The sequence below is a fragment of the Chrysochloris asiatica genome, unplaced genomic scaffold (genome assembly GCF_000296735.1).
Source record: "Chrysochloris asiatica unplaced genomic scaffold, ChrAsi1.0 scaffold00025, whole genome shotgun sequence".
Classification (NCBI taxonomy): domain Eukaryota; kingdom Metazoa; phylum Chordata; class Mammalia; order Afrosoricida; family Chrysochloridae; genus Chrysochloris; species Chrysochloris asiatica.
The window spans coordinates 10,175,302-10,202,818 of NW_006408543.1; the positions used below are offsets into that span (position 1 = coordinate 10,175,302).

At 47.5% G+C, this 27,517-nt stretch overlaps 1 protein-coding gene across 1 annotated transcript in view; it reads left to right on the forward strand.

Annotated features, from left to right (window-relative positions):
* PPP2R5C (protein phosphatase 2, regulatory subunit B', gamma) overlaps nucleotides 1-23,404 on the forward strand; it is a 99,377-nt gene extending 75,973 nt beyond the window's left edge. Inside the window, exons 6-14 of the mRNA XM_006839530.1 lie at nucleotides 292-351; nucleotides 3,119-3,227; nucleotides 5,443-5,496; nucleotides 8,824-8,994; nucleotides 9,229-9,356; nucleotides 12,552-12,653; nucleotides 13,976-14,048; nucleotides 17,316-17,432; nucleotides 23,273-23,404. Of these exons, the coding sequence (XP_006839593.1) occupies nucleotides 292-351; nucleotides 3,119-3,227; nucleotides 5,443-5,496; nucleotides 8,824-8,994; nucleotides 9,229-9,356; nucleotides 12,552-12,653; nucleotides 13,976-14,048; nucleotides 17,316-17,432; nucleotides 23,273-23,404 (946 nt within the window). The remainder of the gene's footprint in view (nucleotides 1-291; nucleotides 352-3,118; nucleotides 3,228-5,442; nucleotides 5,497-8,823; nucleotides 8,995-9,228; nucleotides 9,357-12,551; nucleotides 12,654-13,975; nucleotides 14,049-17,315; nucleotides 17,433-23,272) is intronic.
* Nucleotides 23,405-27,517: the final 4,113 nt, after the last annotated feature.

Below are 27,517 nucleotides of genomic sequence, written 5' to 3' on the forward strand. Positions count from 1 at the left end.
CAGCAACACACGGCCCACAGCAACACACGGCCCACAGCAACACACGGCCCACAGCAACACACGACCCCCAGCAACACACGGCCCACAGCAACACACGGCCCACAGCAACACACGGCCCACCACAGTACGACAGACGATGATGGGCTTCCACAAATAGATGTGCTCATTACTGTCTCATATTTATGGTGCTTTATAGGTTTTCCTCCTAAAATCACAGTTTTCTTAGAGAATTTTCATCTTTCCAGCTGCCATTTCCAGGTCTAAATCTAACTGACAAATTGTTTTCCCTAGGTTTATTTATGAAACAGAGCATCACAATGGCATAGCAGAATTACTGGAAATATTGGGAAGGTAAGTCACTGTTTTTGATACTGCATGGCTTTCAAGTGGAATGGATACCAGAAAGATCAGTTCATTTAGTTCAACCACACACCTCCCCAACCAAGTTCATTTAAAGATTCTCCGGAGCACAAGGGGAGGGTCAGCCCGTGCTTGAATTAGGACACCCCCAGTGAGAAGTCTCGCCCATTTTCCATATGTGGATTCTGCATCACACACGGATAAGTCACAAAGTGTTGCTACTGGGGTTCCAGTTCTTATGTTCACGGGTTTATTCCAAACAAAGCATATGTGTACACATCTCTCTACCCTGGGTGGATGGCTGCAGACAAGTTCTGGCAATAGTAACATTTAGACAAGGGTTACTCCTTAGGGTTACCTTCAAAACAAAGGTCCAATCAGAACAGTGGCTTCTAGTGGGCTGCTGCTAGGCCAATTCAACTCAAGGCAGAAAGGTCAGCTTAGAAGGTTATGGGGACCCTTTTAGGAGAGTCCACTTGATAAATTTTCGCCAACGACATAGGATGGTCACAGGCTTATTATGAAGACATTTTAATAAAATTGAAAACTGCATTGATGAGGGAAAGGCCAGAAAAAAATTGCAACAAGGAATTGCTTTTCTGTCAGAATCTTAGACTTACTCACTCTCCAGCGGTACCGCGGAGCCGTTCATTGGGAAACTTTGCCCTGCTCTTGCCATTTCAGGCTTCTTTTTGTTCTCAAAACTGAACATTTAAAAGAATGTAATTTGAGTCCCTTGAGGATTTTTAAATGGTCATTTTGACAATTGAAAGAGCACAGGATTCTTCAGCGAAGGGGAAGAAAGATGGAAAAACCACCTTCAGAAGTGTGGAGACCTACAGGGGGGGATGGGCAGAGAAACAAGAACGTTAACATTTTGATTTTATTTTTAAGTTTGTATTGTGAATTGAGTGAACGGTTTACAGGGCAGATCATCAGTTTTACATTCAACAAATCATACACCTTGTTTCATTACAATGATTATAATCCCCTCAATAACAGTATATCTCTCTATTCACTTTAGCTCTGTTTTTTTTTTTTTTTTTTTTCCATAAACACTCAGGCATATATAATAATTCACACCACCAAAGGGCACATTCTGCAAGTCTGTCTCCTGGCTGCCAGCTCCCAGTCCCTCTCTTCCCAGGAATCTAGAGTCCTCAGCTGCTCCCTCTCTCTACGTTTTGATATTCTTGTTCAATAAAGTTGTCTGTGATCTTGTAGTAATACTTTTTGACTCACCCTCATATGCTTTACCGCAGTCACATTACTATGGAAACAAAACTTTAATTATTTGCTCAAGAGCAGTATTAAAACTAGCAATGTAAGCAGGTTTGTATTAGAAGCTTAAAGAAACCTAGATCATTATGTTTAGGGTTTTATATAAATGCTAATTGATAGCAGGGGGGTGGGGCTTCAGAAAGTTCCTGGAAAATGGAATTAAAATTTTATTGAAACCCCTCCTATGTCTGAGTACTTTGGTTTTAAATATTTTTCATATGTAGACTTACAATTTGCATTTCCAAGTGTCCTTCAGCTGAATCCAAGCCAAGTTCTTACTTTGCTATTCAAACTCGACGACCCATTTGTGTAGAGATTATAAAAAGCGAACTTCTCTGCTGGATAAACCCTCACTGTAGACACAAATAAAATATTCTTTCAAAACAGAACCAATAGATACTGAATTAAACTTCCTAACCCAGTGCTCCCAGAAAGGGTTCCTCAAGGATTCTATGACTAAGGAAGTTTCAGGGAAGGGCTCCGATCCTGTGTCCACATTCTTGGGGATGGTCAGTGTGTGGTAACAAGTAAATGCCCTGAGAAATTCTGCAGCCAGGAGACGGGTGCAGTTTGGAACTCTTGGTTCCAGGAGCACCATTACAATCCTGTGGCTCTGTAGGTCCACCCTGTAGCTTGGAGGAATCGGCCCTTGTTAGGTGGGACTGGCAGCGTGTTAGTCCTCACGGAGCTTTCTCCTCTGTGCAGTCAGCGTGGTGAGAGGTGACAGAGCGAGTGGCCTCTGCGAAGTGCTGGGTGCAACCTGCCCACTGTGCACAAGAGCGGCTCCCGCTGCCGTGGTGTGTGGTGTTCCTGCTCTTCCAGAACACGGGTTTGCCTTAGGTTTTCTCCGTATATACAAGCACGTCGTCCTGATTGGTCACTTGAGACAAAGTCCTCCTGCAGTGACCCCTCCCCCCCAGCACTGAGATGGATGGGTACCAGCGGAGGGGCAGGGGGACAGCTGGGAACCTGCTGTGACTGTTTCCATGACAGGGAGACTGTTGGTGTTTGAAGCAAAGCCTCAGTTGAGAGGCCGTACCTAGGCCCTCTTGTCCAAGCAAATGAGAAGACCGTTCTTGGTGCTGTTGTATAAAGGCCCATTCTGTTCACACTCCACACCTGAGGTGGTCATGGAAAAACCCTGGTGGCCATCCCAAGGGAAGGAGTGGACACAGGAGCTGGTCCCACCAAGCCCCGAGAAAGAAGAAACTGGCCCCAAAGGCTTCTGGTAAAATGCCTGTCCTCCCAGAATTTTAAACTTGTAGTTAACAAAGATAAACATGCCTTGAAGGAATGTAAGTGGATTTTGGTTTTTTTCTTGCTGATATCCTTTTTTCTGAAGCACATTCTGACTTATGAAACCGAAGCTGGAGGAAAAACAGCAAAGTTTTTTGTGGGGTTGGTTGGTTTTTGTTTTTTGTTTTTAATTTTGAAATTTGCAAATATTAACACTTGGCATAATTCTTTTTTTTCACAGTATAATTAATGGATTTGCCTTACCACTGAAAGAAGAGCACAAGATTTTCCTACTGAAGGTGTTGCTGCCTTTGCACAAAGTAAAATCTCTGAGTGTCTACCACCCACAGGTAATGGGGTCCTTGGAAGCATCATCCACCCAAGTAGTCACATTTGAATCTTAGTAAACCCAGGAGTCCTGGTGTGGTGCTGTAGAATCAATACTGGACCACAGGTGCAGTTAACCTACTAGCCACTCCTCAGAAACCCTGCAGAGGGTCACTGTGAGTCGAACCGACTCTATGGCACTTAACAACAACAATCGTAAGATACTGGGTCCTAACCTTTTAACTAGGAGTATTTCCTTTTGTATCTCACACTGCTGATTTAGGCAACAAAGTTCACATGACAGTTAAGAGGATAAAGGAGGGAAAGAGAGGTTCCTTTTAAGAAATTCAGAGAAATGACTGGAACGAAGAAATTGCAGTTTGTTTAAACATAGAGGAGAGAGTGGCCGACAAAAAAGGAACCAAGGCGAACTTCTTGGAGGAAGCTGTTTTTGTTGTTGTTGCTAAGTGTCATCAAGTGGGTTCCGACTCACAGTAACCCTGTTTCCAAGGACCAGTTGATGGGTGTGAACCACCGACCTTTCAGTAAGTAATCCAGTGCTTTTCCTACACGGCCACCCCAGGACTCCTCGAGTTTTGTTGTGTGATCTCAAATCTAGGGTCTTCCAGAAGAAAGCATAGATGAATGCACGTGGCTCCTGAAATGGCCTACCAAAACAGTTTTGCTTTGTTTTCTGAGTTGCTGTCAATTACTTGTACACGTGTAAAAAGCTGAAAAGGCAAAAGTTGTGTGATAACATATATTTACAAAAAATTATTTTAACTAAAAAGGTATAGCTTATGCACAAACTTTCTGCATAGGGTTTGGGTCCTACGTATGGAGGTTTACAGTCAGGCACTAACGGGACTTCCTGGTTAATTAGCTTTAGTTCTTTGCCAGGAGACCAGAAGAGCTAGGTGGTGCCCAACTATCGTGACTGGACACTTTGATTAAAAATTCATTAGGTGAATTCTGATCAAAAGGGATAAAAAGTATAACTGAATTTAAAATTTTCATAGACTTCAGATTTCCTGGAACCACAGAGGCTGGATGAACCCCTAGAACTTTAAACCAAAAGGTCCCCCACAGTCTTTGGAAAGCCGGATAGTTTAGCTTAGCTGGTTAAAAAAGGTCTGCCTTGAGAAGTCTACTCTCATTTGAAGAACTGTCTCTGTGGGAATCAAATTGTGGGCGGCAGCAGCTGGAAAGATTTGATGGGCGCCTTGGGGGTCCATGAGCTGATGTGAGTGAGAGAGGAACAGCACAGAATAGGCAGTGATAATGTCTGCGCGACTTAAAGATGGCAGTCACTGTCACTAAATTGTTCACAGAGACTGCTGAATTCGGTGCATGGTTTCCTGTGCATGTTAACAACAGCAACAAAATAAAATGTAAAGAAAAAAGTATGGGTTTTTTTTCAACTTTGTGGAAATGTAACTTTGGTTCTATAAATGTTTAAGCTGATAATTGGCTGTGTTTACTGTGTTCTTTCACAAATAACGTGCCCAGGTGTAACGTAACACGCAGCATAGTTGGCTTGCGTTGTGTGGAGACACGGTACCTGGGCAGTTTGGTTTCTCTTTCACTCCTGTTAGTGTGTGAGCACAGAACTGAAATTGCTGGGAGGTGGCCCCGCCCTCAGCTGCAGCCTGGGTGGTGCTCTGACAGTTACAGGGTCCCCAGGAGGCATGGCGTGGGCAAAAGTGCCACCGTCATGATAGTATCACATTACGATGGCATCATACACACCGTCATCAGCGCCTTCTGCAGCAACAGCTTCCCCAGGTCCATTTGACGTGGGGTGTTTTCTCCAGTCGCGGTTAGCCGATAATGCCCTCTCTCTCCAGCTAGGTGACTATATATTAATTGATTGAAAGCAGAAATGAACCATTCAGAGATTTAAATTTAAGATGGAGCCAAATTTTAGTTTGTTTTTGATTATGTGTGTTCCTTATAATCTCCAAAAGGCTGCAAAGTAAAGCCCCCACCCTGTGTCACACCTGGGCTGGCTCACTCGTCTTGGTCTGCGAGGCTGTTTCCTGATGTTTCTCATTCTGTGATCTGCAATTGGCAGTGAATGGGGGAAAGATGGTCAGCTGAGCACTGGACTCCTGAGGCACCTCCCTAAGAGCTCCCCTCACAGGGCCCCCAGGTCCCGTGTCACCCTCGGACAGTGTCTCCCAGCATGGCGGCATGTTGCTGTTTAAATGAAGGCTAATCCTCTTGTCTCCCCTCTAGCTGGCATACTGTGTCGTGCAGTTTTTGGAGAAGGACAGCACCCTCACGGAACCAGTAAGTACCCTTGTCCAGCCCCACTCCTGATGCACACATGTGCTTACTGAATGCACATGTGGTCCCCGTGTTGCCCTGAAGACAGGTCGTCACTGTAGTCTCAGGTGCAGCGCTAATAAACAGACCACTTCCAGCCGTGTGTTCTAGCTGTTCAAGGGCGCCCGTTTTAACGAAAAGCACCTTTGTTGCCTTGATAAGATCCCCGTCGTGCCTCACTGCACGTCGCCTCTGAACCAAAAGCCCTGGCAGGACTGCCTCCACCAGACCAGAGGTGCTGTCACGTGTCCCAGCCGCTGCTCAGACCGCACATGTGACTGGAGGCCACAGTCAGAGGAAATTGTCGGCAAGGTAGAAACGCTTGTTGTACAAAGGCGGTTGTGTGAACTTGAAAATGCTTTTCAAGTGACGAATGCCCGTCTCGTGACCATTGCACCTGATTCAGTGGTAGGCAGCTGCCCGCGTGTGGCCTGTCAACAGTCCGGCGGGTCGGGTAGCGGTTTCATAGTTGAAATGCGCCTTTAACAGATACTGTTAGAAAAGTACCTGTCCCTCATGAGTAGTCACCGCAGGGGAGGCCTGCAGCTTGCTGTGACGCTGAATGGGTTTCAGTAGAGCTCCTAGACTAACAAAGACTGAGAAGAAAGTCCTGGAGAGCGATCCACTTCCCAAACTCAGGCAGTGAAAACCCTGTGGGTCACCACAGTCCCAGCCACAACCCATCCTGGTGATGCCACAGGACGGGACAGCGTTTCCTTCCTTGGTGGGTAGGCTCACCATGCCTCGGCACCCACTCGACCTGGCCAGGAAGAGCAGCATGTTGGAGTAGGAAAGGCAAACTTGAGCCACGTGAGAAATTATTCATAGCAAACCTTTGAACAAAACTGGCTTCTAACCTCTGCTCTCTTTGAAGCTTTTACATTTTGTGTGTAGACACTTCCGCTGCCGCCACACTCTCACCCACAGAATTCTCTGAACCCAGCAGCACTCACAGGGTCCGCCCCCCCTCTGCACTTGCCTTGTGGGTTGTGATGTAGCGGGTGTGAGAACTAGCGGCCCCCAGGCAGGGATGCCACCACTCTCCAGGGTTCACTACCAAGCACAACCGCAGCCCTGAGTGCAGTGTGGAATGAGGCTCATGGTGTCTGTCCTCCTGAACTCAGCAGAAGCCATCACTGAGGATGAGGGGGCATGACATGGCTAATAGTAAAAAAAAAGCCCCTTAGGAACTGGGGGTCTTCTCTTCGTTTTCCAGGTTCATAATTTATTGTCCAGCTCTAGGAGTGTGTGATGAGTTGACATTAGCGTCTCCAAGTGTGAGAAGTTGGCATCTGAGGAGCAAATAGTTTAGAGTCCGTTTCTGAGTCGATTTCACAGCTGCATTTCTTTCTTTGGCTTGACGTGTGAGACAAGCTAAGCTATGCATGTCTCTTCCCGCCCCACCCCACTGCCATATGTGGTCAGCGCACAGTGCATACCACCTGTGAAAGCAAACGTTGAAATATGGCTTAATATTGACCTGGAATTGAGCGTCTGACTCTGGACCCACAATCCAACACCACACGCTCCACCGTCTGTGTCCTTCGATGTCTGTAGCCCCCCCACTTCCTGCGGGTCAGACAGACTCGCCCAGCACCTTACAGCAGTCACAGAGCACACTTGTTCTAAGTTAGTGTCTGGGATGGATGTGCTCACTGTGGAATGAGCAGCACCTGGCCTGCTGCGCAGTGAGGCCAGGCCGTGTGGCCGACAAGCTCATGAATGTTGAGCCCTGGCCGCCCTTAAAACACCCGATGCTAGAGCAACATCGCTGCTGTCCTGGTGGCGGCACAGGTGCCTGCTTCTGGGATGTTCCTGCTTCCAGTGTTCTGCGTGGATCTACAGTCAACATCCATCAAAGCAGCAGTCTAGACGAGCAGCGTGTTGCATTGGACACATTTCTTAAAGTGCTCAAGAGCAAAGATGTCACTTTGAGGACTGAAGTTCACCTGGCCCGAGCCATGGTCTTTCCAGTTGCCTCCTGTGCATGCAAAAACTGGACGGTGAATAGGAAGACCAGAGAAGAATTGATACTTGTGATTCAGGGTGTTGGCAAAGAATGCTGAAAATACCATGGGCTGCCAGATGAACAAACGGTGTTGGAAGAAGTACAGCCAGAATGCTCCTTAGAAGCCAGGATGCCCAGACTTCATCTCTCATACTTTGGACATAACCATCAGGAGGGACCAGTCCCTGGAGGAGGACATCATGCTTGATAAAGTGGAGGGTAAGCGAAAAAGAGGAAGGTCCTTATGAAGATGAATGGACGTCATTGCTGCAACAGCAAGTTCAAGCGTAACAAGGATATCTGGGCAGTGTTGCGTTCTGTTGTGCATGGGGTCGCTATGAGTTGGAACTGACTCAGTAGCACCTCACAGCCACAACATGTAGCACACATGAAAGTGCTTTCTGGAGTTCAGTGACCTGTTTTAAACTCAGCCAGTTCTGAAGATACTGTTCATCTGCTAACCCACAGGGAGCCAAGTCCAGTATAGTGGGTAGGCAGTGTTTGTACTGGTGCCATCAGTGAAGGGAACCTGGAAACTACAAAGACAGTGAAAGGAAGAGTCACGGAACTTGCATGAGGCTTGTTTTTCTCATCCAAATTTATGATGGCATGACCCTGGCAGGGACCTGAGTTTGGGGCGGGGGACAGGTTGCAAGCTGTGCCCTCAAATGGACCAAGCCTCCTCAAGACAATGCCTGTCTTCACTTGGCCCTCATTGAAGCCCTTGGCGATGGGGCGGTTACACACCTTTTTAATGAGGGCACTCAGGTTCCCAGGGTCTATATCACCAGCCCCAGAGGACAAGATGGGCTGGAGCCATACTCCCACCCCATATCAGAACACTGTAGACACACACACAGTTGTGTGTGTATGTGTGTGTGCATGCAGACATGCACTGTTTGGTCCAGAACTGGTCCCTTGCTCGCTAAGGCACACAGGCTGTTTTCTCCATGGGTCTCTAAACACGCCTCACTGCATGCTTGTTCTGTGTTGTCTTTGTGGTGGTGGTACGGGACCAACTCTTATTATAATTAAAGTGGTGGTTCCTCAGAGAGACTGGGCATGAAGATGAACACTTTGGTTCTAAAATATATCAAATTAGACCTATTTGTCTAAGTACAAAACAGATAAAACAGCTTTGTACTGAGTGAAACCGTGCTCCTCTCAAGGGAACAGCCATCTTGTTTGGTGGCTGGGCCCCAGGAGGCCCTCGTGGAACGACAGACATGACCCCCTGACGTTTTCTGTTCTGGAACTCAGCATGGTGTTTGCTCTCCTCCTAGGTGGTGATGGCGCTTCTCAAGTATTGGCCAAAGACTCATAGTCCAAAAGAAGTTATGTTCCTCAACGAACTGGAGGAAATCTTAGATGTGATCGAGCCCTCGGAGTTCGTGAAGGTCATGGAGCCTCTCTTCAGGCAGCTGGCCAAGTGTGTGTCCAGCCCACACTTCCAGGTATGGGGCTCAGGGCAACCAACAGAATGACCTCAGAGCTGAGCCTGCTTCGGCAACGGTGGGCTTTGGCATTTAGCCAGGAACTTGTTGCTTCTCGTGTCATCGCGTTGACTTGGTGACCTTACTCTATCTCTTGCTAGGAGCTCTTCCAGGCTACCCTTGTTCAACCATTGGGGGCCATTGGTCCTCCTGTCGACAGATGTGGGTCACAGTCCTGAGTGTTGTGTCTTTCAGGTGGCAGAGCGGGCTCTCTACTACTGGAATAATGAGTATATCATGAGCTTGATCAGCGACAACGCCGCCAAGATCCTGCCCATCATGTTCCCATCCTTGTACCGCAACTCAAAGACCCACTGGAACAAGTAAGCAAGCTCTTTCACCCAGAGGTGCTGAGCTGTCGCATCTTCCGCTGAGCTAGCAGTCCAGATCTTTTAAGTGTCTGTTCCAAGAAATGAGGAGGCATGACTCCTTTGTCGGCTTGTTAAACTTAGATAACAGTGTAGCTGGTTTCTGCAGCCTTGTCCTCTGCCTCCAGACCCTGTGTTAAGCCATATAGAGGCCGTAGTGTCTTCTAGAGTTCCCCCAGACCCCATGTTAAGCCATATAGAGGCCGCAGTGTCTTCTAGAGTTCCCCCTGAGGAGTTACGGGGTGTTGCAGAGCACACAGGGAGGGGAGGTAGGCTCAGCAAGGGCAGAGCATCCACCCCATCCCCAGGGGTCCGTCTCTGGGATCTGGAACTGTGGGCTCCCGCTAGCACTTAGAGATGGAGAGTGGGGTGACGTGAAGCGGCACTGGTGTTGGGTCTCAGGGCTGCCTTCATTTCTGTCCCTTCTCTGCTGTGTGACCACATCGGAATTCAGAGCAGGAGAGCAGAGCAATGACATCCAGCCCTGCTCCAGTTTCCATAAGAGCTAACAGGCTTGAGAGAGTGCAGAGCCCAGCCTATTGGTGCACAGCGCACAGCTGCACAGTGGCACATTGGGCCAGGACTGGGCTCCAGGGATGGTCAAGCCCCTCCCGCGCCACAAGCCCAGACCTGACTCAACTCCAGGAACAGATCCCGTCGCCATGGAGACGCCACTTGACTCGTGCCACTGTGCACCTCCCACCAAGCAGTCCAAATCCCCAGTTAGACTCCAGGGATGGAGACCCTCCCACCATGCAATCCAAACCTAGTCCGAATCCCGGAACAGTGCTCCTCCCACCAAACAGCCCAGACCCGATCCGACTCCACTCCCAGGACAATGCTCCTCCCACCACACGGACTTGACCCAACTCGACCCCTGGGACAGTGCTCCTCCCACCAAACAGCCCAGACCCGATCCGACTCCCAAGACAGTGCTCCTCCCACCACACAGTCCAGACCCGACCCAACCCCCAGAACTGTGCTGCTTCTACTACACAAGGCACACCAGCCTGACTCCAGAGACTAAGCCCCTCCCACTGTACAGTCCTCACCTAACCTGACTTCCGGGGCATTGTTCCTCCTCCTACGGAACCTGATCCCTGGGACGATGCCACTCCAGCATGCAGTCTAGCTCCCCAGCTGCACGCTGCACTGACCTGCACACTCTGGGACGCAGGAATGGGTTGCAAGGGAGCAGGTGGATCAGAGTGGATGAGCACACCAAGTTCTCGGAACGACGCCCCGGTGAGCAGAACAGACAGACTGATCCACTTATCTGCTCCACTACCTGAACGAGGCACCTTCTCTCTCTCAGCCTGGAAATCGAGAAAGTGATGGCCTATCCAGGTCACAGTTGTAGAAATTAAGATAATACCGTCCTAAGGAGCTCTGGTAGCATAGTGGTTACGAATCAGGCTGCTAATCTTACAGTCAGCAGTTCGAAACTACCAGCTGTTCTAAGGGAGAATGATGAGGCTTTCTGCTCCCAGTAAAGATTTATAGCCTCAGAAACCCTATACAGGGTCGCTATGGGTTGGAACAGACTCAGAGGCACTTGACGACAGAAACAACATGGTGCCGTACGAGTCCGGGTGTGGCGCTGTGGGTTAATGCGCTGAACTGCAAAGTCGCTTTGAACCGCAAGATCGGCAGTTCAAGCTCACTAGCCACTCCTCAGAAACCCTATACAGATCGCTGTGAGTCGGAAACGACTCAACGGCACTTAACAACAACAACGTGGTACTTGTAGGATCAGCACTAGACTTGGAACCACAAGATGGGCAGTTCAAACCCACCAGCCACTCCTCAGAAACCCTAGACAGGTTCACTATGAGTCAAAACCGGCTCGTCCACACTTAACAACAATGTCGCAACACCTTGCTTTGCAGATTCAGGTAAAGCCATGTGTACGCAGTCAGCTCTCAGTACCTGTTTGCTGCCAGGTTTGGGGCTGGGGGAGCAGTGGGGCGGGCAACAGGGTAGATTAGGGAGCAGCAGCTATCCGGATCCGTCCGGTCTCCACACAGTTGGAGGAGAGCTGTGCTCCGTGGGGTTTCAGTGACTTTTTTTTTTTTTTTTTTTTTGCCTGAATTGATCACCAGCCTTTTCTTCCAAGACTCCTCTGGGTAGACTCAAACCCCCAATCTTTTGGGTAACAATCAAGTGCAATCGGGCCCTCCATTTTTGTTAAGCGCCATCGAGTCAGTTCTGACTCAAAGCAACCCTGTATAGGGTTTCCAAGGAGCGGCGGGTGAGCTTGAACCACCAATCTTGTGATTCAAATGACTTTGCAGTCCAGCGCATTAACCCGCAGCGCCACACCAGGACTCCATAGCTATTGGTTAATCAATTTTTGACAATCTTTCTTCTAACATTCATGTTTCTTATTGAATTTGAGAGGTGCTAAAGTCCCCCAGATTTGACCATGGTTTCTGTTATAATTTAGCATCAAGTGAAGGCCAGCAGCAATCGGAGAAAGAAACATTCTTTTAGATATTCTCTTCATATCATTTTGGTTTTGTTATAAAGTGAGTTAAAAAGTAGCTATGTGGTAAAAGTTAATGTTTTAAGAAGCTGGTTTTTAGTCATTTCCCTTTTTACCTTTTGGAGCTGTCTTGTGGCGTTAAAATTTTACTCTTCTCTGCCTTTGGTGAACAAAATCGAAAGGGAACACTTATAGGAAATAAAACCTTTTCATTGTCGCCCTCTGTGTACTTTTTACATTTGTCTTAATACTATTCGAGTTTCAACTCCTTTTCCCAGTGAGAGGTATTTTGGCTATCAGGATGGGCCGTTGAACACCCTGAGGCTCCAGAGTGATTGTGAAAGGCTCTCCCGAGCTGTGACCAGCTCTAAGACAGCAGAACCTTGAGGCAGTGGGGCCAGGCTGAGGACCCCTGTGCCTGTGACCAGCTCTAAGACAGCAGAACCTTGAGGCAGTGGGGCCAGGCTGAGGACCCCTGTGCCTGTGACCAGCTCTAAGACAGCAGAACCTTGAGGCAGTGGGGCCAGGCTGAGGACCCCTGTGCCAGGCAGGACTCCTGAAATAGCCCGGCAGGTTTGGAGAGGAGCCATTTGTGGCAGAGTAGGGAAAGGAGAGAGGAGGAAAGCGCCGGCGTTCCGAGTCTCAGCCTGCAGTTCTGTCTCTAGGACAATACATGGCCTGATCTACAATGCGCTGAAGCTCTTCATGGAGATGAACCAAAAACTGTTTGACGACTGCACGCAGCAGTTCAAAGCCGAGAAGCTGAAGTAAGTTGCTTCCAGAGGGCTCTGGAGGTTGGGTTTTTTTGTGTGTTTTTTTGTCTCAATCCCAATTAAGCCTCTTCCATGGTTTTGTCCTAAACCATTATCCTTTACTTCAAAGCAAAACTAGCCCACTCATACCCGGAAAGCCCATTACAAGTTAGTTGTGGTGATGTATTTTCTAAGAATGCCTGCTTGAAGTGAGCACTCCCGGACTTGTAATGGTCTGCAGAGAGCAGGTGGGTAGTCAGAACATCTGCTTTTCTCAGGGCTCCGAGCAGACTGCTATGTGGAGCCTGGTTTTGGGTTGCTAAGGCAGGGGTTTGAACGCTGTCTTGCACGGTGCGTTCGTATGAGGGAGCAAGAATCTCCCCTGTAATACTACAAAGAGCTTTGTTGAAAGCCAGCCCCGCTCCCCTGCCCTCAAGGACTTCGGACCCAGGTGGCATGGTGGCCTGTCCCTGGACAGTACTCACACTGTGTGTGATTCAGATCTGCAGAGTCCAGCAAGTGTAGCTCGTCCCTAGAAACTAGCTGAGGTACACTCGGAATGAATGCTGTTCCATATACGGTCTATTTCCAGTTCTGTGCCTTGACCTTCAGGCTACAGTGGTTAAGAGCTAGGCTGCTAACTGAAAGGCTGGTGGTTTGAACCCAGCAGCCGCTTTGCAGGAGGAAAGGTCTGGCAATCGGCTCCAGGAAACCCTCAGGGGCAGTTCTACCCTGTCACCTGGAGTCGCTCTTAGTCAGAATTGACTGTATACAACAACAGCATGAGACGGGGCTTCAGAAAAAGTTTGTGGAAAATTCCATTATCTTCTCATTCCGTTTTCCCAGTAACTTTTTGAAGCCCCCTCGTATATGCATCATTTATTAATGCTTCCTTTCCCAGTATGCCCTGCACTCACGTTTCAGGTTCCTGGTGGCACAGCAGCCAAGAAAACAAACTGAAATCCATTCTTTTTAACTGGCCTCTTACACACTGGTATTTTCCATGACCGTATAAACACAGCATCAAAACTGTGTGGGTTCAGTGAAGAAGCAACTAGACAAAAGAAGGCGGGAGCGCTAAGATTTACTTGTATAAGCATCCTTAAGAATTTGAATTCCTAGACATAAAAATTGCCCCACAATTATTCTTTTAAATCGTTCCCTCTGCATTTTTGTTGTTTTCTTATATTGTGACCCACCAGTGCGTATGTGGCTGGGACCAGAAAGTATCAGAGGAAGAGCAGGTGATTGTGTGGGTTTGTTTTTTTTCCCCCTTTTCACGTTTCCTTGAATATGATTCACCTCTTTAATATAAGTGACATTTTACTATTTTTCAGAGAGAAGCTAAAACTGAAGGAACGAGAAGAAGCATGGGTTAGAATAGAAAATCTAGCCAAAGCCAATCCCCAGGTACTAAAAGAGAGATTCACATAAAAATGCGATGTGCAGGGGTTCCTGGAACGTTTTTATAACATAGGAATATGACCGCACCATGGGAGGGGAGGGAAATCGATTTCACTAACATTGTATATGAAATTATCTGCAATAAAAACTACTTTTCACTTTGTAACCCTCCTCTTGTACAAGTACTTATTTTGCCCCCACCCAAAAGTTTTGTTTTTTGTTTGTTTTTTGTTTTTTTACCACAGAATTGGCTTTTTTCTTTCCCTTTTGCTTTTTTTCAATAAGACACGAATCGTTCGAATATACTGTGGTCAAAAGAAAACCAGGATGCCTCCTCTGTTTTAGACCAAGATTGTCATTGGCCTTCTGCAAATAGCAAAGTTCTTGTAGAACTTTTGCATTTCTTTTGAATATCACGTTTCTTCAAAAGGGAAGGAAATGAGGTTTGGAATGAAGTGAGTTTGATGTTGGCGTTTCGCTCTCCTGAGATGAGGTTTCTCTGGACTCGGTGTTTGTTGTCGATAGAAATTCCGCCACCAGAGCCAGTGACCCTTTTCTCCGCTGGCACATTGGTACCAGTGCTCAGAGCCCTGGGGCTGCCAGCAGTTGAAAGCCGCTTCTAAGTGGTCTGAGCTCTCGGGTTGGCCCAGGGCTGCGTTTTGGGGGCAGGCTGCTGAATCCTGGTCTCTTGGGTTTCTGTACACTTGTCTAAAGGATTGGGCTTTAGAATGCTGTCACTATGCAAGCATTTCTTCGTCTTCTCTGTGTCTCTTCAATTATAACAACACTGCTTCATAAAAATGCACTGCTCTGAATCTTGGCCAATCAAAGAACTCGCTGACTTTCCTCAGCTCCCCTGAAGAGAGATTTACTGTCAACAGAGAACAACTTGGGTCCTTCTCAAACCTCAAACAAGGTGCTGAGTTATGTTGCTTTTGGTGAGCTGCGTGTGTGAACAATTATCATCTAACAGGTTTTTTCACTGTCTTTAAAATTTAAGGGAAAATGATGCGTGCCGTGAAAAGTTACTTATTTTGACCTCTGTGATGGCTTGTTGGCTCATAGTCCCTTTGATACACTGAAATCAAAAGACCAACCGTAGGAGGTTTAATGACACTCTGGATTTTGTTACGTCCTAGATGGCACTGAAAACAAGTAACTGCCAAACAGGAGTGCTGTAAATCCTCACGTAGCCATGCTGTTTGAAGATTACTGTCTGCAACCATGTGGTGCATAGCTACACGTGGTCTGCTTCAGAGAATAAAAACTGTGTTGAGAACGAGAGGTTTGAATATTAGAGCAAGATTGGGTGGTTCAGCATTGCCTGAAGAGGCTGGGCCAGGGCCACACGGGCAGGCATCCCAGAATAGTAGGACTAACCACCCACATGTCTGAACCAGCGCCATAAAAATCACATGAAATCTTGTGACTCATTGTATCTAGAATGTACAGGTGAGCTTCAAAAGTTTGTGGGAAAATTCCAGTATCCATTTTATTTTTTTCCACAACCTTTTTGAAGCCCCCTCAGAGAAAACAACCTCATGGACGCATCACGTAAGAGATTGGCTTTACAAACTCAGGGGAGCTGGATGGTTGCACTAACATGTAGCCTGCTTTCCCGAATGTACGAATGTTGCTTCCAGAACACAGACGTAAATATGAAGAACCAGCATCTCTCTTCCTCTTGTCTAAACTGAGTTTTCCTCACTTGCATTTTTCAGCTCCTTTTGGTTGCTCTCTTTAAAAACATCTCTGCAAGTTCTCTGTATACGTCACTGTCTCCACCTGTGTCATGCCTTTGCATGGAGCTGGTGTGACCGCGTGTGAAGCTGTGTTCTTACCATGGCCCACCGCTCAGCTCTGAACCCATCTTTGACCTACCCTTGTGTGTCCTGTCTACGTGCAGTCCAGCATCACTTGCTCTCTCAGGGCTGGGAGTTAGGGCCTTGGACTGGCTTTTCATTCTCTTGAGAGAAAGTGTTTCTAGACTCTCATCACTGCTTGCCATTTATTTTAACAACAACAACTGTTGTAGATAATGCTATCTGTTTCTTACTCTATAAAGTAGCTAGATTTTTTTGAAGCTAGGTTTTTTTTGTTCTGTATCTGAAATCTACCTTTTTGAGAATTGATTTAATAGTTTTATTTCATTTTTTAAGCTGAATGCACAGTAGTTTGCTGCATATTCACTGATGTGTATCTATAAGTTTCTCTGGCACGTGTGAGACTGCTGGCCTGGTAGTCAGGGTGCAGGGCAAAGCCTGGTGGCACCTAGTGCCACTGAACATAGAGGAAGAGACAGTGCCACTGAGCCACTTTGAGACGGGACAGCCAGGCAGGGGGAGCTAGAAGCTACGAGACTCCACAGGACAGTACGGAAGGGCCAGGGAGTGTCGGAAGGGCCAGGGACTGTCTTTTAAAGTGTGACTGAAAGAGATAGATGCCTGAGAAGGCCAGGGATGGAGGAGAGGAACTAGGAGAGGAAGGGCAGGGTTTCCCAAATGGGCTTCAAGTGCCTCACTCCGCAGGGAGTCAGTGCAGGCACATGGCTTAGCAACCAAGAGGTGATCGAGTCCACAAGGGGCATGGGAAGCTGACTCTGAAGAGGGGGTGAGCAAGATAGGGCAGCACTGAGCAATGACAGCTGTCACGCTGTCCTGGGCCCATCACCACGGCCACACTCGGCACAGAACCAGGCCTGGTCACTTGGGCCTGCTTGCCCCAGAACACTGCACGCGTGCGAGGCCCCGTGGTGCCCAGCAGGGATGCAGGGGGCACATGTTCACTCTGCTGTCAACCCTGGCGTACTGGGTTTCCTCAGTGAGGAAAAGAAAAGGGGGAGAGGGCTGAGAGAGTGGGGACCAGACCCACCAACACCACACAGGGTATAGAGTGAGAGCCGAAGGGGAGTGGGGAGTGGAGGGACAGACAGGTTTCTTTGGTGAGAGTTCCCATGAGCAAACCCAATTCCCCTCAGGTTGAGATCTCAGGCATCAAAAACCACAAGGCAGGGTGCAGGCCAACACTGAAGGCCCCATGGAGAGAAAGAGAGAGCTAGTTCAAACTGAGTGGGTCCGGCAAGGCAAGCCTACAGGGCAGGAGAGCACAGCGCCCCCTAGCTCTCCAGAGCACAGGGCATCTGGTGCTGAGATTGTAGGCCAGTTACTCTGCCCGCCAGAGCGTGCTGGGGAGGGCGCCCGTGGGAAGGTGCGTCCCAGGCAGGAGCTCAGCCTGAGCACCTGCCGGACCGTGACCCCTCACTTTGCATTCCAGTACGCAGTGCATAGACAAGCCAGCACCCTGAGCATCCCGGTGGCAATGGAGACAGACGGGCCTTTATTTGAAGATGTACAGATGCTGAGAAAGACAGTGAGCGAAGACGCTCGCCAGGTAAAAGCACACAGCTAAGCTGAGACTCCGTAGCCTAAGAAACAGGCGTGAGCTGTGTCTTCCGTTTCAATGAAAGCTAAACTCCCTTTTGATAACCTCATAGGAGACTCCTCCCATCAGCGATACAGTGATCAAATTGCTCAAGTTATGTGCCTGAGATCCCCTTCCATTAACAGTATAGTAATCTCAACTCTTAAACTAATCTTTACTGTAAACCCGAGCAAAATCAGAAGCTTTGCAGTAAACATAGTTTGCCACACTTTCGTCTCCGTGCCTCCCTCAGTTTCTCCCCTGGCCCTTAGTTCTCCTCCATGGTCAACACTTTAGCCCCGTGGCCCCAGGACCCCAAGCTGGAGCCTGGGTGTCTTATCAGGGCCAATGTCCCGGGAACAGGGCTCTCTCAGGACCCTGTGGTCCCTGAGCACCAGGGTTGTGTTACCATTGCTGGTAAAATATTTCCATCACCACTTGGTCCACAGAGAGTCTTGTAGGACTTGGACTAAGGAACTCGGAGTCAGTGCAGCCCGGGCATCAGAGCAAGGGGTTTCCCAAGGGTGTGTGGGCTCCTGCACTCCTCATCTGAGACCCACAGAAGCAGAGACATTAGGGTCACCAGACTTTCTGCCTCAGAAACTCCCGTGCCCTTTGAGCAACCCAAGAATCCCTGCCGGCACCCAGAACCAACATCGTCACGTTGAAAATGCCAGAGTGCAGATGGTTTCTAAATGCCAGTGTCATCTGCAGCTCAGTTAAGCAGAGAGAACTTCTTTCATCTGGGTGTTTTTAGTTCAAGGGAATCGCAGTCCCCACTTGGCCAGATAGGGTCTGACGTCAGCAGGAGTAGCGTCCCGACAGCCTGGAGCTGCTCTGTCCAGCACAGTAGCCTGCTGGAGCCGGCTGCCACTGAGCACTCACTACGCTTGCCAAGGGCCTGTCTGGCCTGAGCCCACACCGCGTGGACTCCAGGACTCCATCAAAGGAATGCAAAATTCCTCATTGGATTCTGTGTTGAAATGACAGCCTTTGAGGTAGAATGCATGGAATGAAAACAGTGGAACCTGGGGAAGCCAGAACCTGGCTGGACGGCCTTGTTTCCCCAGGCCTCATAAGTGTCCCACCTCTGACAGAGGGCAGCCTAGAACACTTCTCTTTCCCTCCTTCTCTGACCAGTTTCTGCCTTACACAGGTTCTGGCCTCCCTCAACCTTTGCAGGTTTTACTGTATATTATTAAAATTCATCTTTTTTTTTTTTTTTAATGTGACCCCTAGAAAATTCTGAATTGGACACCTGGCTGGCATCCTGTTTGGGCTGGATGGTGTTTGTCTAGACTCTCTCACAGGGCCACAGCAGGGACAGGCCAGGTACTTGTGAGCAGCCTCACTTACCTGCGGGCACCTGTCCCGCCCAGCGCCCCTTGAGGTAGAATAATGGACGCTGATTTCAACTCTTCAGAGTTTAAGAATCTCAAAACCCAGTGGAAACATTTACCGTACTCCTAGTGAACATAAATACCTTTTTTTTCCCTTTAACTTATTGTAGTTGAATACCATACTTGTATTCTATTTGTTGGGGCTCTTTTCCTCCATCTAAATTTTGTTTGTTTGTTTTTAAGGAACTTCTGGCTACCTTTTAATAACTGCTTTGATTTCATTGCCCAAACTAAGGTATATTCAAGATGTGAAAGCAGACCTCATTACCTGCAAACCGTCAGGAGTAGGGTCCCTCATACGTGTGGGCCTGCCTGTGGCTCTGTGAGGGTAGGCAGTTTGAAGTCACTTCGGCTACACAGATTGAAAAGGACGTTGAGGATTTATGAACAGACCCTTGCACATTAAATAGTTAGGCTTGGGGAGTTTTTCTTTTTGAGTGCACCCTTTGACTTCGGTCAGAATAAAACAAAAAAAAAGAATGAACCCACCCACAGTGTACGGACTGTGCCCATTGCAGATACGTTTATGACTTGCCCTGTAGAAGGTCAAGATCAAGAACACAAACCAAAATAGCATTCTTATCTTAAGTGGAGCTGCCCTTGGGAAGCAGCTCTAGTATGTGTGATACGCAATGCCAGGAAAACCGGCTTGGTGTCCCATTGCCCTTGGAAGGGCCATCGTTCTTGCTCAGCAGGACGTCTGTGTCTGTCTCAGGACAGACCAGCCAGCCCTCTGCTCACCTGGTTCCAAGCAACAAGATGAGATGTGCAGAGAGAGATGGCTTGGGGAAATCCAGTAGCATGTTTGTGTACTTGTTTTCTGATTCTTGGAATCAGGTGATACAAGGTATACTTTGTGGGTTACTGAGAATCTTCGAAACCCTCTTTCTCCACCCTCACCTTTAGCTTTCTGTGGATCATGTTTATGGGTCAAAAGATTCAGTGCCATTAAGATGTCAGTTCTCCCCACATCTGAATCAGCACATCTCACACCATCTCAGTCAGAATCCCAACATCCTAGTTTCAAGAAATTGACTAATTTTAAAACCCATGTAGAAATGCCAAAGACCTCCAATAACCAGAAGGACTCAGCAAAAGAACACAGCTGTTAGGATTGTTGTTGTTGTTGTTGTTAAGTGCCATCGAGTCGGTTCCGACCCATAGCGACCCTGTATAGGGTTTCCGAGGGTGTAAATCTTTACGGGAGTAGAAAGCCTCATCTTTCTCCCGCGGAGCAGCTGGTAGTTTCGAACCGCTGACCTTAAGGTTCGCAGCCCGATTCGTAACTACTACGCTACCAGAGCTCCTTGCTGTTAGGATTAAATGATCCAATTTTAAGACTTCTTGCAGATTTCTGTGGATGGGTGGAATTTTTTCCACCCAAATTTCAGCCTCACTCTATGAAGTGCTGTCTCCTTGGTATCATATTTGAAACGACTGTTGTTGTTAAGCGCCATCGAGTCAGCTCCGACCCATAGCGACCTTGTATAGAGTTCAAGCTGGTGAACTTGGACCGCCAACCTTTCAGTTCAAATGGCTTTGCAGTCTGGCGCATTAACCCATAGCACCACACCAGGGCTCCATTTGAAATAATGTTGTTGTTAGGTGCCGTCAAGTCGGTACCAACTCACAGTGACCCTATGCATAGCAGAACGAAACACTGTCCTGTCCTGGGCCGACCTCACAAGTGTTGCCACTATAGGCTCTTCTTAATCCTTAAGGGTGTGGAACCCAAATTGGCCTCCAAGTAATGGTAAAAAAAATAGCCCTAAGCTTTTCAGTTTTTACATTTCATAATTTAAAATACTTTCAACGTCCTTTTACTTTTACTTCCAACTACTTTGATTTTTCCCAAGATCATACCAGATTTCTCCAAAATGACTGCAATGAGGGGTTCAGAGCAAGTGTGGGGGTAAGTGATCGTACGGCAGGAGAAGTAGGGAGATGGCCCGAGACTCCAGTGCTAGGCTGGGATGTTTGTGGACAAGCTCAACTGGGCAGTCAGCCCCCCAGTAGTAGGTCGAGTCACTATTTGGATTCCTTTTGCAAAGCTTTCTTCCTTTCTATAAAGAGAACTCAGAGCAATTGAGTAAAAGTTCATGTGGGAATGGTTTCTGCCAGAGACATTGAAAATATTTACAATTGTCATTTTCAACAGTTGGTCGGGAGAAAAGCGGTCTCAACTAAGCAAGTCAGGAAGGTGTAAAAAGATGAAAGGTGGGAAGTGCAGGTATTTGTTATCAAGTACATAGAGCGGATTTAAGGGTGTCTCTTTAGGACCAGCACTGGCTGGTTCATGTGCACATGAAGTATTTTCCCTTTGCTCACCATATTGTTCCAGCTTGAGATGGTCAAGACAAAATAAAAGTTGGTCTGTCCACCATGAAGACGGGTCACCAGTTCTGTCCTGAACTAGATGCTAAGGTTTAAATTGGCTCCTTTAAGGAGGAAGCCACACGATGTCTCCCCAGCCCCCAGGGTTCCTGCACCTCTGATTGCTCACCTTAGGCCTCTGACCTCTGCCCGTGCTGGTCTCCTCCATGGAGCTATCCATAAGTCATGCTTTTCGTCCTTTCTGTCCCTCCACCACCACCTCCCATGCTCCCAGCATGTTTGCCATTATGTCCTTGCCCACAGTGTCCGATGTGGTCTTGTCTCCCGTTTCCTGCATGTGTGTAAGAGCATTCTCTACTTCCACATTGACCTCACACACCGCTCAGATAGGCCCGGTGCCTCAGCACATCATCTAGGCCATGTTTGCTTCCTGAATTTGCACCAATGGGTTCCAGCTACAAGGTTTTTAACTGTTACCTCTGCCTATTCAAATGGTGTTGCCTTCTCCTGGCAACGCCCATTGCCACAGAAATGAGATGTTTCCGGTGTCTACAGGCATGACTTTTGTTTTGCCTTAACAGATCCCATAGAGAGTGAACATAAAAACCCAAGGTTTTTACCAACACACTTCACAAACAAAAGCGTTCTTGTGAGTGCTGTACCTGTGGACAGACCACCCGTGGGAGCTCTGAGCACCCTCTCCCGGCTGGGTGGCTTTCCCAGGTCCATCTCTCCTGGGTTCCACGGACAATCACAACTGCCACCGGGGCCTCGAATGCATGATCCTACAAAGGTGTCATTGGCAAAAGTCTTTTTAAATCTTGGCATTGTGGCAGATAAATCTACAAAGAGCCTTGCTGAGAAATATTTACCCGAAAAAAAAGGAAACTTTTTCCATTATGAATTTCTCCAGATCCTTGGGGTTTTTTAAGAAAAATGTCTTTGACATGCTATACTCAAGTTAGAGATAACTGGAACCATGAGAATCTGTTAGGGGCCTGCTCTTTGTTGTCAAAGTACTAATATTCCCATGATGGCCCTGAGTGATCTGACTTTACATTACAACTGAAGGCCCTGAAAGGTGTACGTGGGGAAACACAAAAACAACTGCTTACCAAAAAGCTGGAGGTTCGAGCCCGCCCAGAGGAACCTGGGAAGAAATTCCTAATGATCTACTTCTGAAAACCCTGTGGAGCACAGCTCCCTTACAAATCACAGTCCACCCCATGGACATCTGGGTTTTGCTTCTGTTTTTTGATCCAACTGAATCCAACTGTTATTCATGGGAATGGATACTTTGGTATGGAAACACCCCAGATCAGACACAGTCCTTGAAATCTTGTAAAAATGAGGTTCATTTAGTGTTGTTTTGTTTTTAAGTAAAACCAGCATCTCCTAAATGTCTGGAAGAGATGCGTGGAGAAAGGGTAACTTTCACTTCTTCCTGTCAACATGAGTTTTGTGTCGGTAGTTAAAGACATTCTTTCCTACTTTCCTATGCTGGGAGTTTTTCCTTACCTGACCCACTAACGGTGTCTTTGTGGACTAAAATCCTCCTTTAAATCTGATAAAACTATTATATCCCTTAATGGTTTTAAATCCAGTTTAAATGTGATTCTTCTTCCCCCTCCCCCCCCCCCCCCCATTTTTACCTCCAAGAGAAACTGAGCATCTCTGGGCTGTTTCTGTAGTGGACTGAATCATAGAGTGGTGCGGTGAGATTTTATGAACCAGACAAAAATTGCCGCCTCTTTGCGGGTGGAAAGTACAATGGAGGTGCCAACTTTTCTGTCCAAAAGCCCCCCATTGTGGAAGACCAAAGCGCCCATTTGGCAGACAGTCCTCCACACACAAGTCACGTGGTTACCTATAAACAAGGCCCTCCTGGGCCATCCCTTCATCTCCCAGGTCACTCAGAGACCCTCACACTCTTTCCTGTGATACGTGAGGGCTGGATGTGTGGCACCCCACCCCCAACCCACAATGCTCCCGTGATCCATACGTAGTTGGTGATCATGGAGTTCACCCATCAGAGAGCTCCGTTGCTAGCCAATCCCATTGCATTTTTGGTTTCAGGCACAGAAAGATCTGAAGAAGGACCGCGCGCTGGTGCGCCGCAAGTCGGAGCTGCCTCAGGACCCCTACACCAAGAAAGCCTTGGATGCCCACTGCAGAGCTGATGAGCTGTCATCTCAGGATGGGCACTAGCCGTACCCGGGTCACGTGGGGGTGCCAGTCTTCTCTGGGTTCTGTAGAAAACGTAGTCCTTGTGCCATCCATATCATTTGCACTCAAAGCCCGCGCTTTCCCGCCGGTACATAGGCAGTAACACACCCCGGCGTCGGCTGAGAACAGGAGTTCAAACAATGGCAATGGTGGGTTCTTGGTGCCCATGGGCCGGTGGGCAGACAAGCACCCCAGTCAGCACCTCATTCGACCAAAACGGAATCTGTCCCCTTTCTCCCAGTGGTTTTCAAATCAAAGGAACGCTATACCAAGTATTACCCATTCTTTGAGCCTTTTGCAGCCCACATGATTGTTCTGTAGTTGCGGTTTGGTTTGGTTCTTGAACTTTTGGGTCCTAACAGGCCTTCCTGGGAAAGAGAGCCTAATAAGCCCCAGCCTCGGGTCTTTCCTTGGGATTTCTTTACCTGTAGTAATGGCATGAACAGCATTTCCAGTTTCTTTTATGTAAACTTAAAGCCATACTTCCCAGTCTGTGGTACAGACCCAGGATGCCAGGAGCACGCTAGTAGAAGAAACCTATTTCCAAAAGAGCTTTTCTCAGCCTGTCTTTGACTGGAGTTGGAATTTTACAAGTTATATGTTGGTATTTTCATTTGCAGAATTTCCCCCCCCCCCCTTACTCAGACATATGTTGCCAGTTAACAAGGCTCTTAAATGAATAGAGTTAAGCCTCTGAGGACTCACGTTCTGTAAGAGGTCAGGACAAGATCAGTTTGAGCTCACCAGCTCTTGGCAGGTTGAGAACTGCAGCTGCCCGCTGACCTCACAGGACAAAACTCAGCCTGGTGGGCACCAGCACTGCTACTAGGTCACTGCCCGACTGAGTGGGTGCTCGGAGCCCGGATGAGGCAGCAGTGAGGAGGACTGAATCTTTCCCAGTGGAAAGAACACACATGTGATCAACACCCCGTAAGTAAAATCTGGTATCTAAGATTTCGTCCATCTTCAAATGCTGCTGCCTAGCTCACAGACTTCTGCATGCACTCAGCTTTGTGTGTTAGATGGGATAGCACGAGGAGAAAACAAAACAAAACAATTGTGACATTTAACCCTGTGTCTGTTACTCATTTCTCTCAGGGTGGCCAGTATTTTGACTTTTTATCCTGCTTGAAAGCTATTTTGAGATGTGTCCTGCGATTCTAAGCAAGTGATTCTAGTTTCTTTTGTCTCTGGCATAAGATGATAAGACTTAGAGTTAGATGTCTGGATACGTAAAAAAATCCCATGTGGCTGACTTCCCAGAGGTCTCTCCTGTGTCCCTTAAAAACCATCGTGACACGCAGACGTGGTTGGGTCCTGTGGCATCTGCTGCCCTCCGGTTTGATTTGAACCCATCAATATCGTTCCTTTTCCTGTGTCTGGGAGGAGACCCCTCCTGGGGGAGGCAGTGTGTACGGAAGTAGAAGGCTGTCCCCACCTAGCGTGGGGGAGTCCACGCTTTGTGAAAAGAAGCATTTCCTGAGAAACTTGACAAGTTATCCATTTTACCATTATGAAATCTATCATTAAAAGAATTAAAAAAAAAAAAAGTTTAGATGCCTTCTTTTGAGGGAAAAAGGGTGCTTTTTATTGTATAAAGCAGCGTCTTATGTATTTTGATAAACCGTTGTTTGAACTTCCGTCTTTAGCCGGTAGATTCTCAAATCCCCTTGATTTTTGGATGTTCACTGTGTTTGTGAGAGAGGTTTCTGGGGGAGAAGAAAAATCCCTTTTGCCCTAGGGAAAAAACAACCTATCAATGTCTGATTGATTGGGTAAAATTCAACGTATAAGAACATCTCGTCTAGGTTTTATTTCTGCTCTTTACTGAAGATAAAACATTCACCAACATTTTTTTTAAAGTTCTGAGAGAAACTCCTTTCCTTTGACAAGAGTCTGACTTAATATTTTGGCCTATTAAAGTTTCCCTAGTTAGGACTTGGGTCCCCTGTGCTAATTGTTCAACTTCTCTGTCATTCTATAGACAACAGTACTCATTGTACCCAATGGAATTCAGACACATGGCATTGAAAATCAGCTAGTAAATTTGGTGACTGTTTTTCTTCATAAAATTCTGCATTTGACATCTTCACCTTTCCCCCAGTGTATCCGTACATCAGAAATGTCACTATTCCAAGTGTCTTTTTAGTGTGGCTTCAGTATGGCTTCCTTTTAATATTGTACATACATTGTATCTTTGTTTTATGGTAATAAGTAATAAAAATGTAGACTTCATATTTTGTACAAAATGTCCTATGTACAGATTTAAAAAAAAAAAAAAGAGTTCATAGAAACTGCAAAAATAGGTAGGTGGCGCAATTATTTTTCTTTAGAAGATATCTGTAACTTTATGCTTGAGTGAAATGTTAAGTACCTACATATTTTTTAACACTTTGTAATTCAGAGATTTTTTTGTTTTGACATTGTTTATGAAGAGAAACCTCATACACTTGCCATTTAATATGCTCTTTTATCTAATTTTAAAAATTCTTAAAAATGGTGTATTATATGGACTCAATAAAGAACATGTGAATTTCACTGCTCACCATGAAGCTAACTTGAGCCTTGGCGTTGGACAAACTCGTTCTGGTGACTCTCGATTCCAGTGAGGGAAAAGCCTTCGTGAGAATGCCAAAGGAGAGGGCCAAGAGGCCCCTGTCCCCCTCCGCTTGGCACCCACTGTGCTACAAGCCACCAGCCAGAGACACCAAGGTGTTCTGCAGACCCCCAGTTTCTTCCACAGGAAAGAAGTGACTTGCTTGTATACCCAGAAAGTCAAGTGGGGTAGGCAAGTGTGAATCAGAATGCAATCTCTAGACACGGAATTGTCTGAGCCCTCGGGATTTAAAAAAAAAAAAAAAGCATCCTCACAAAGCATTGAATATAGAGGCAAGTCACTGAGAATCTGAATCAGGGGCTCCTAGCTAACCCACCCCCTTCTCAGTGCAGAGGTTCTCAAACTCTTCAGTAACACTTGCACATGAAAATAGGACCATAATTTAAGTGATTTTGCATACATTTTTGTGACTGAGCTCACCCAGGTTGGATTTGATCTGCGTCCCAGCAGGTACAAGATCAAATGAGATCTTTGGGCTGGTTTGGGAAAGGGATGCAGGCTGGGACCTTTGGTCCTCGGGTCTCTTTGACTCCCCTGTTGTGTATCAGAGCCTGGGATGGCTGTGGGATGGCTTACAGGGCAGGCGTCTGATACTTGTTGTGTGATTAGAAGTTGAACCACGGGCACCCACCATCCATCACCCAGGGGCAGGCAGCCAGGGAATGCTGTCTTCAACCCTGCTGTCACTCCCTATAAAGTGCAGCCCTGGGAGCAGACACTCATCCTCTGTTCCCACCTGGAGAAAGTGGGGAGCTGGCATAATCAGCAATTTCCAAAAGCATCACTTTGGGGGGATAGAATTTACCAGAGGTCACTACGATACAGGTCTGGGTTCCTGGGGTTTGTTTCATGGTAGCAAGAAACCCACGAGCGAAAATGAGAGGCTCCCTGGCTGCTTCCTGGAACCAGTGTGACAGCCTCAAAACACCAGTGGCGATCGTTCTGTCCAGGTTCAGACCCACTGCAAGTTTGCCGCACTCTTTGTTCGCCAGTGAGGCAACAAAGGCCCATAGACTGTTTCACTTGCCCAGGCTCAACCCAAGCAGCGTGGAGTCCAAGTCCAAACCCCTCCCCACCATGTCTTTCCTAGCGAAGCCCCCTAGAGGGAGGGCATCAGGGACAGCCATGAACACATGGTGAGGGCCGAGCGTGAGTTCTGCAGCATCATGCTGGGCTGTGGAGACATTAGAGGGACAGTGGACACATGGCATGCCCATAAGATGAGACCCGAGCGTGGGTACTGCAGCATCATGCTGGGCTGTGGAGACAGACGGGCAGAGACATGCCCATAAGGCGAGTGCCCAAAGTCTGGTCTCCCTACTGTGGTACACAGGACACAGCCCACAACCTACATGGCTGTAGGACACCCTGGGCACATAGTGGAGCCCTGAATGCCAGCTCCTCCTCATGTCGCTTTGCAGAACCCCCAGACACAGGGCAAGGAGTCACCTGGACTCGAGTGAAGGCTCTCTGATGCT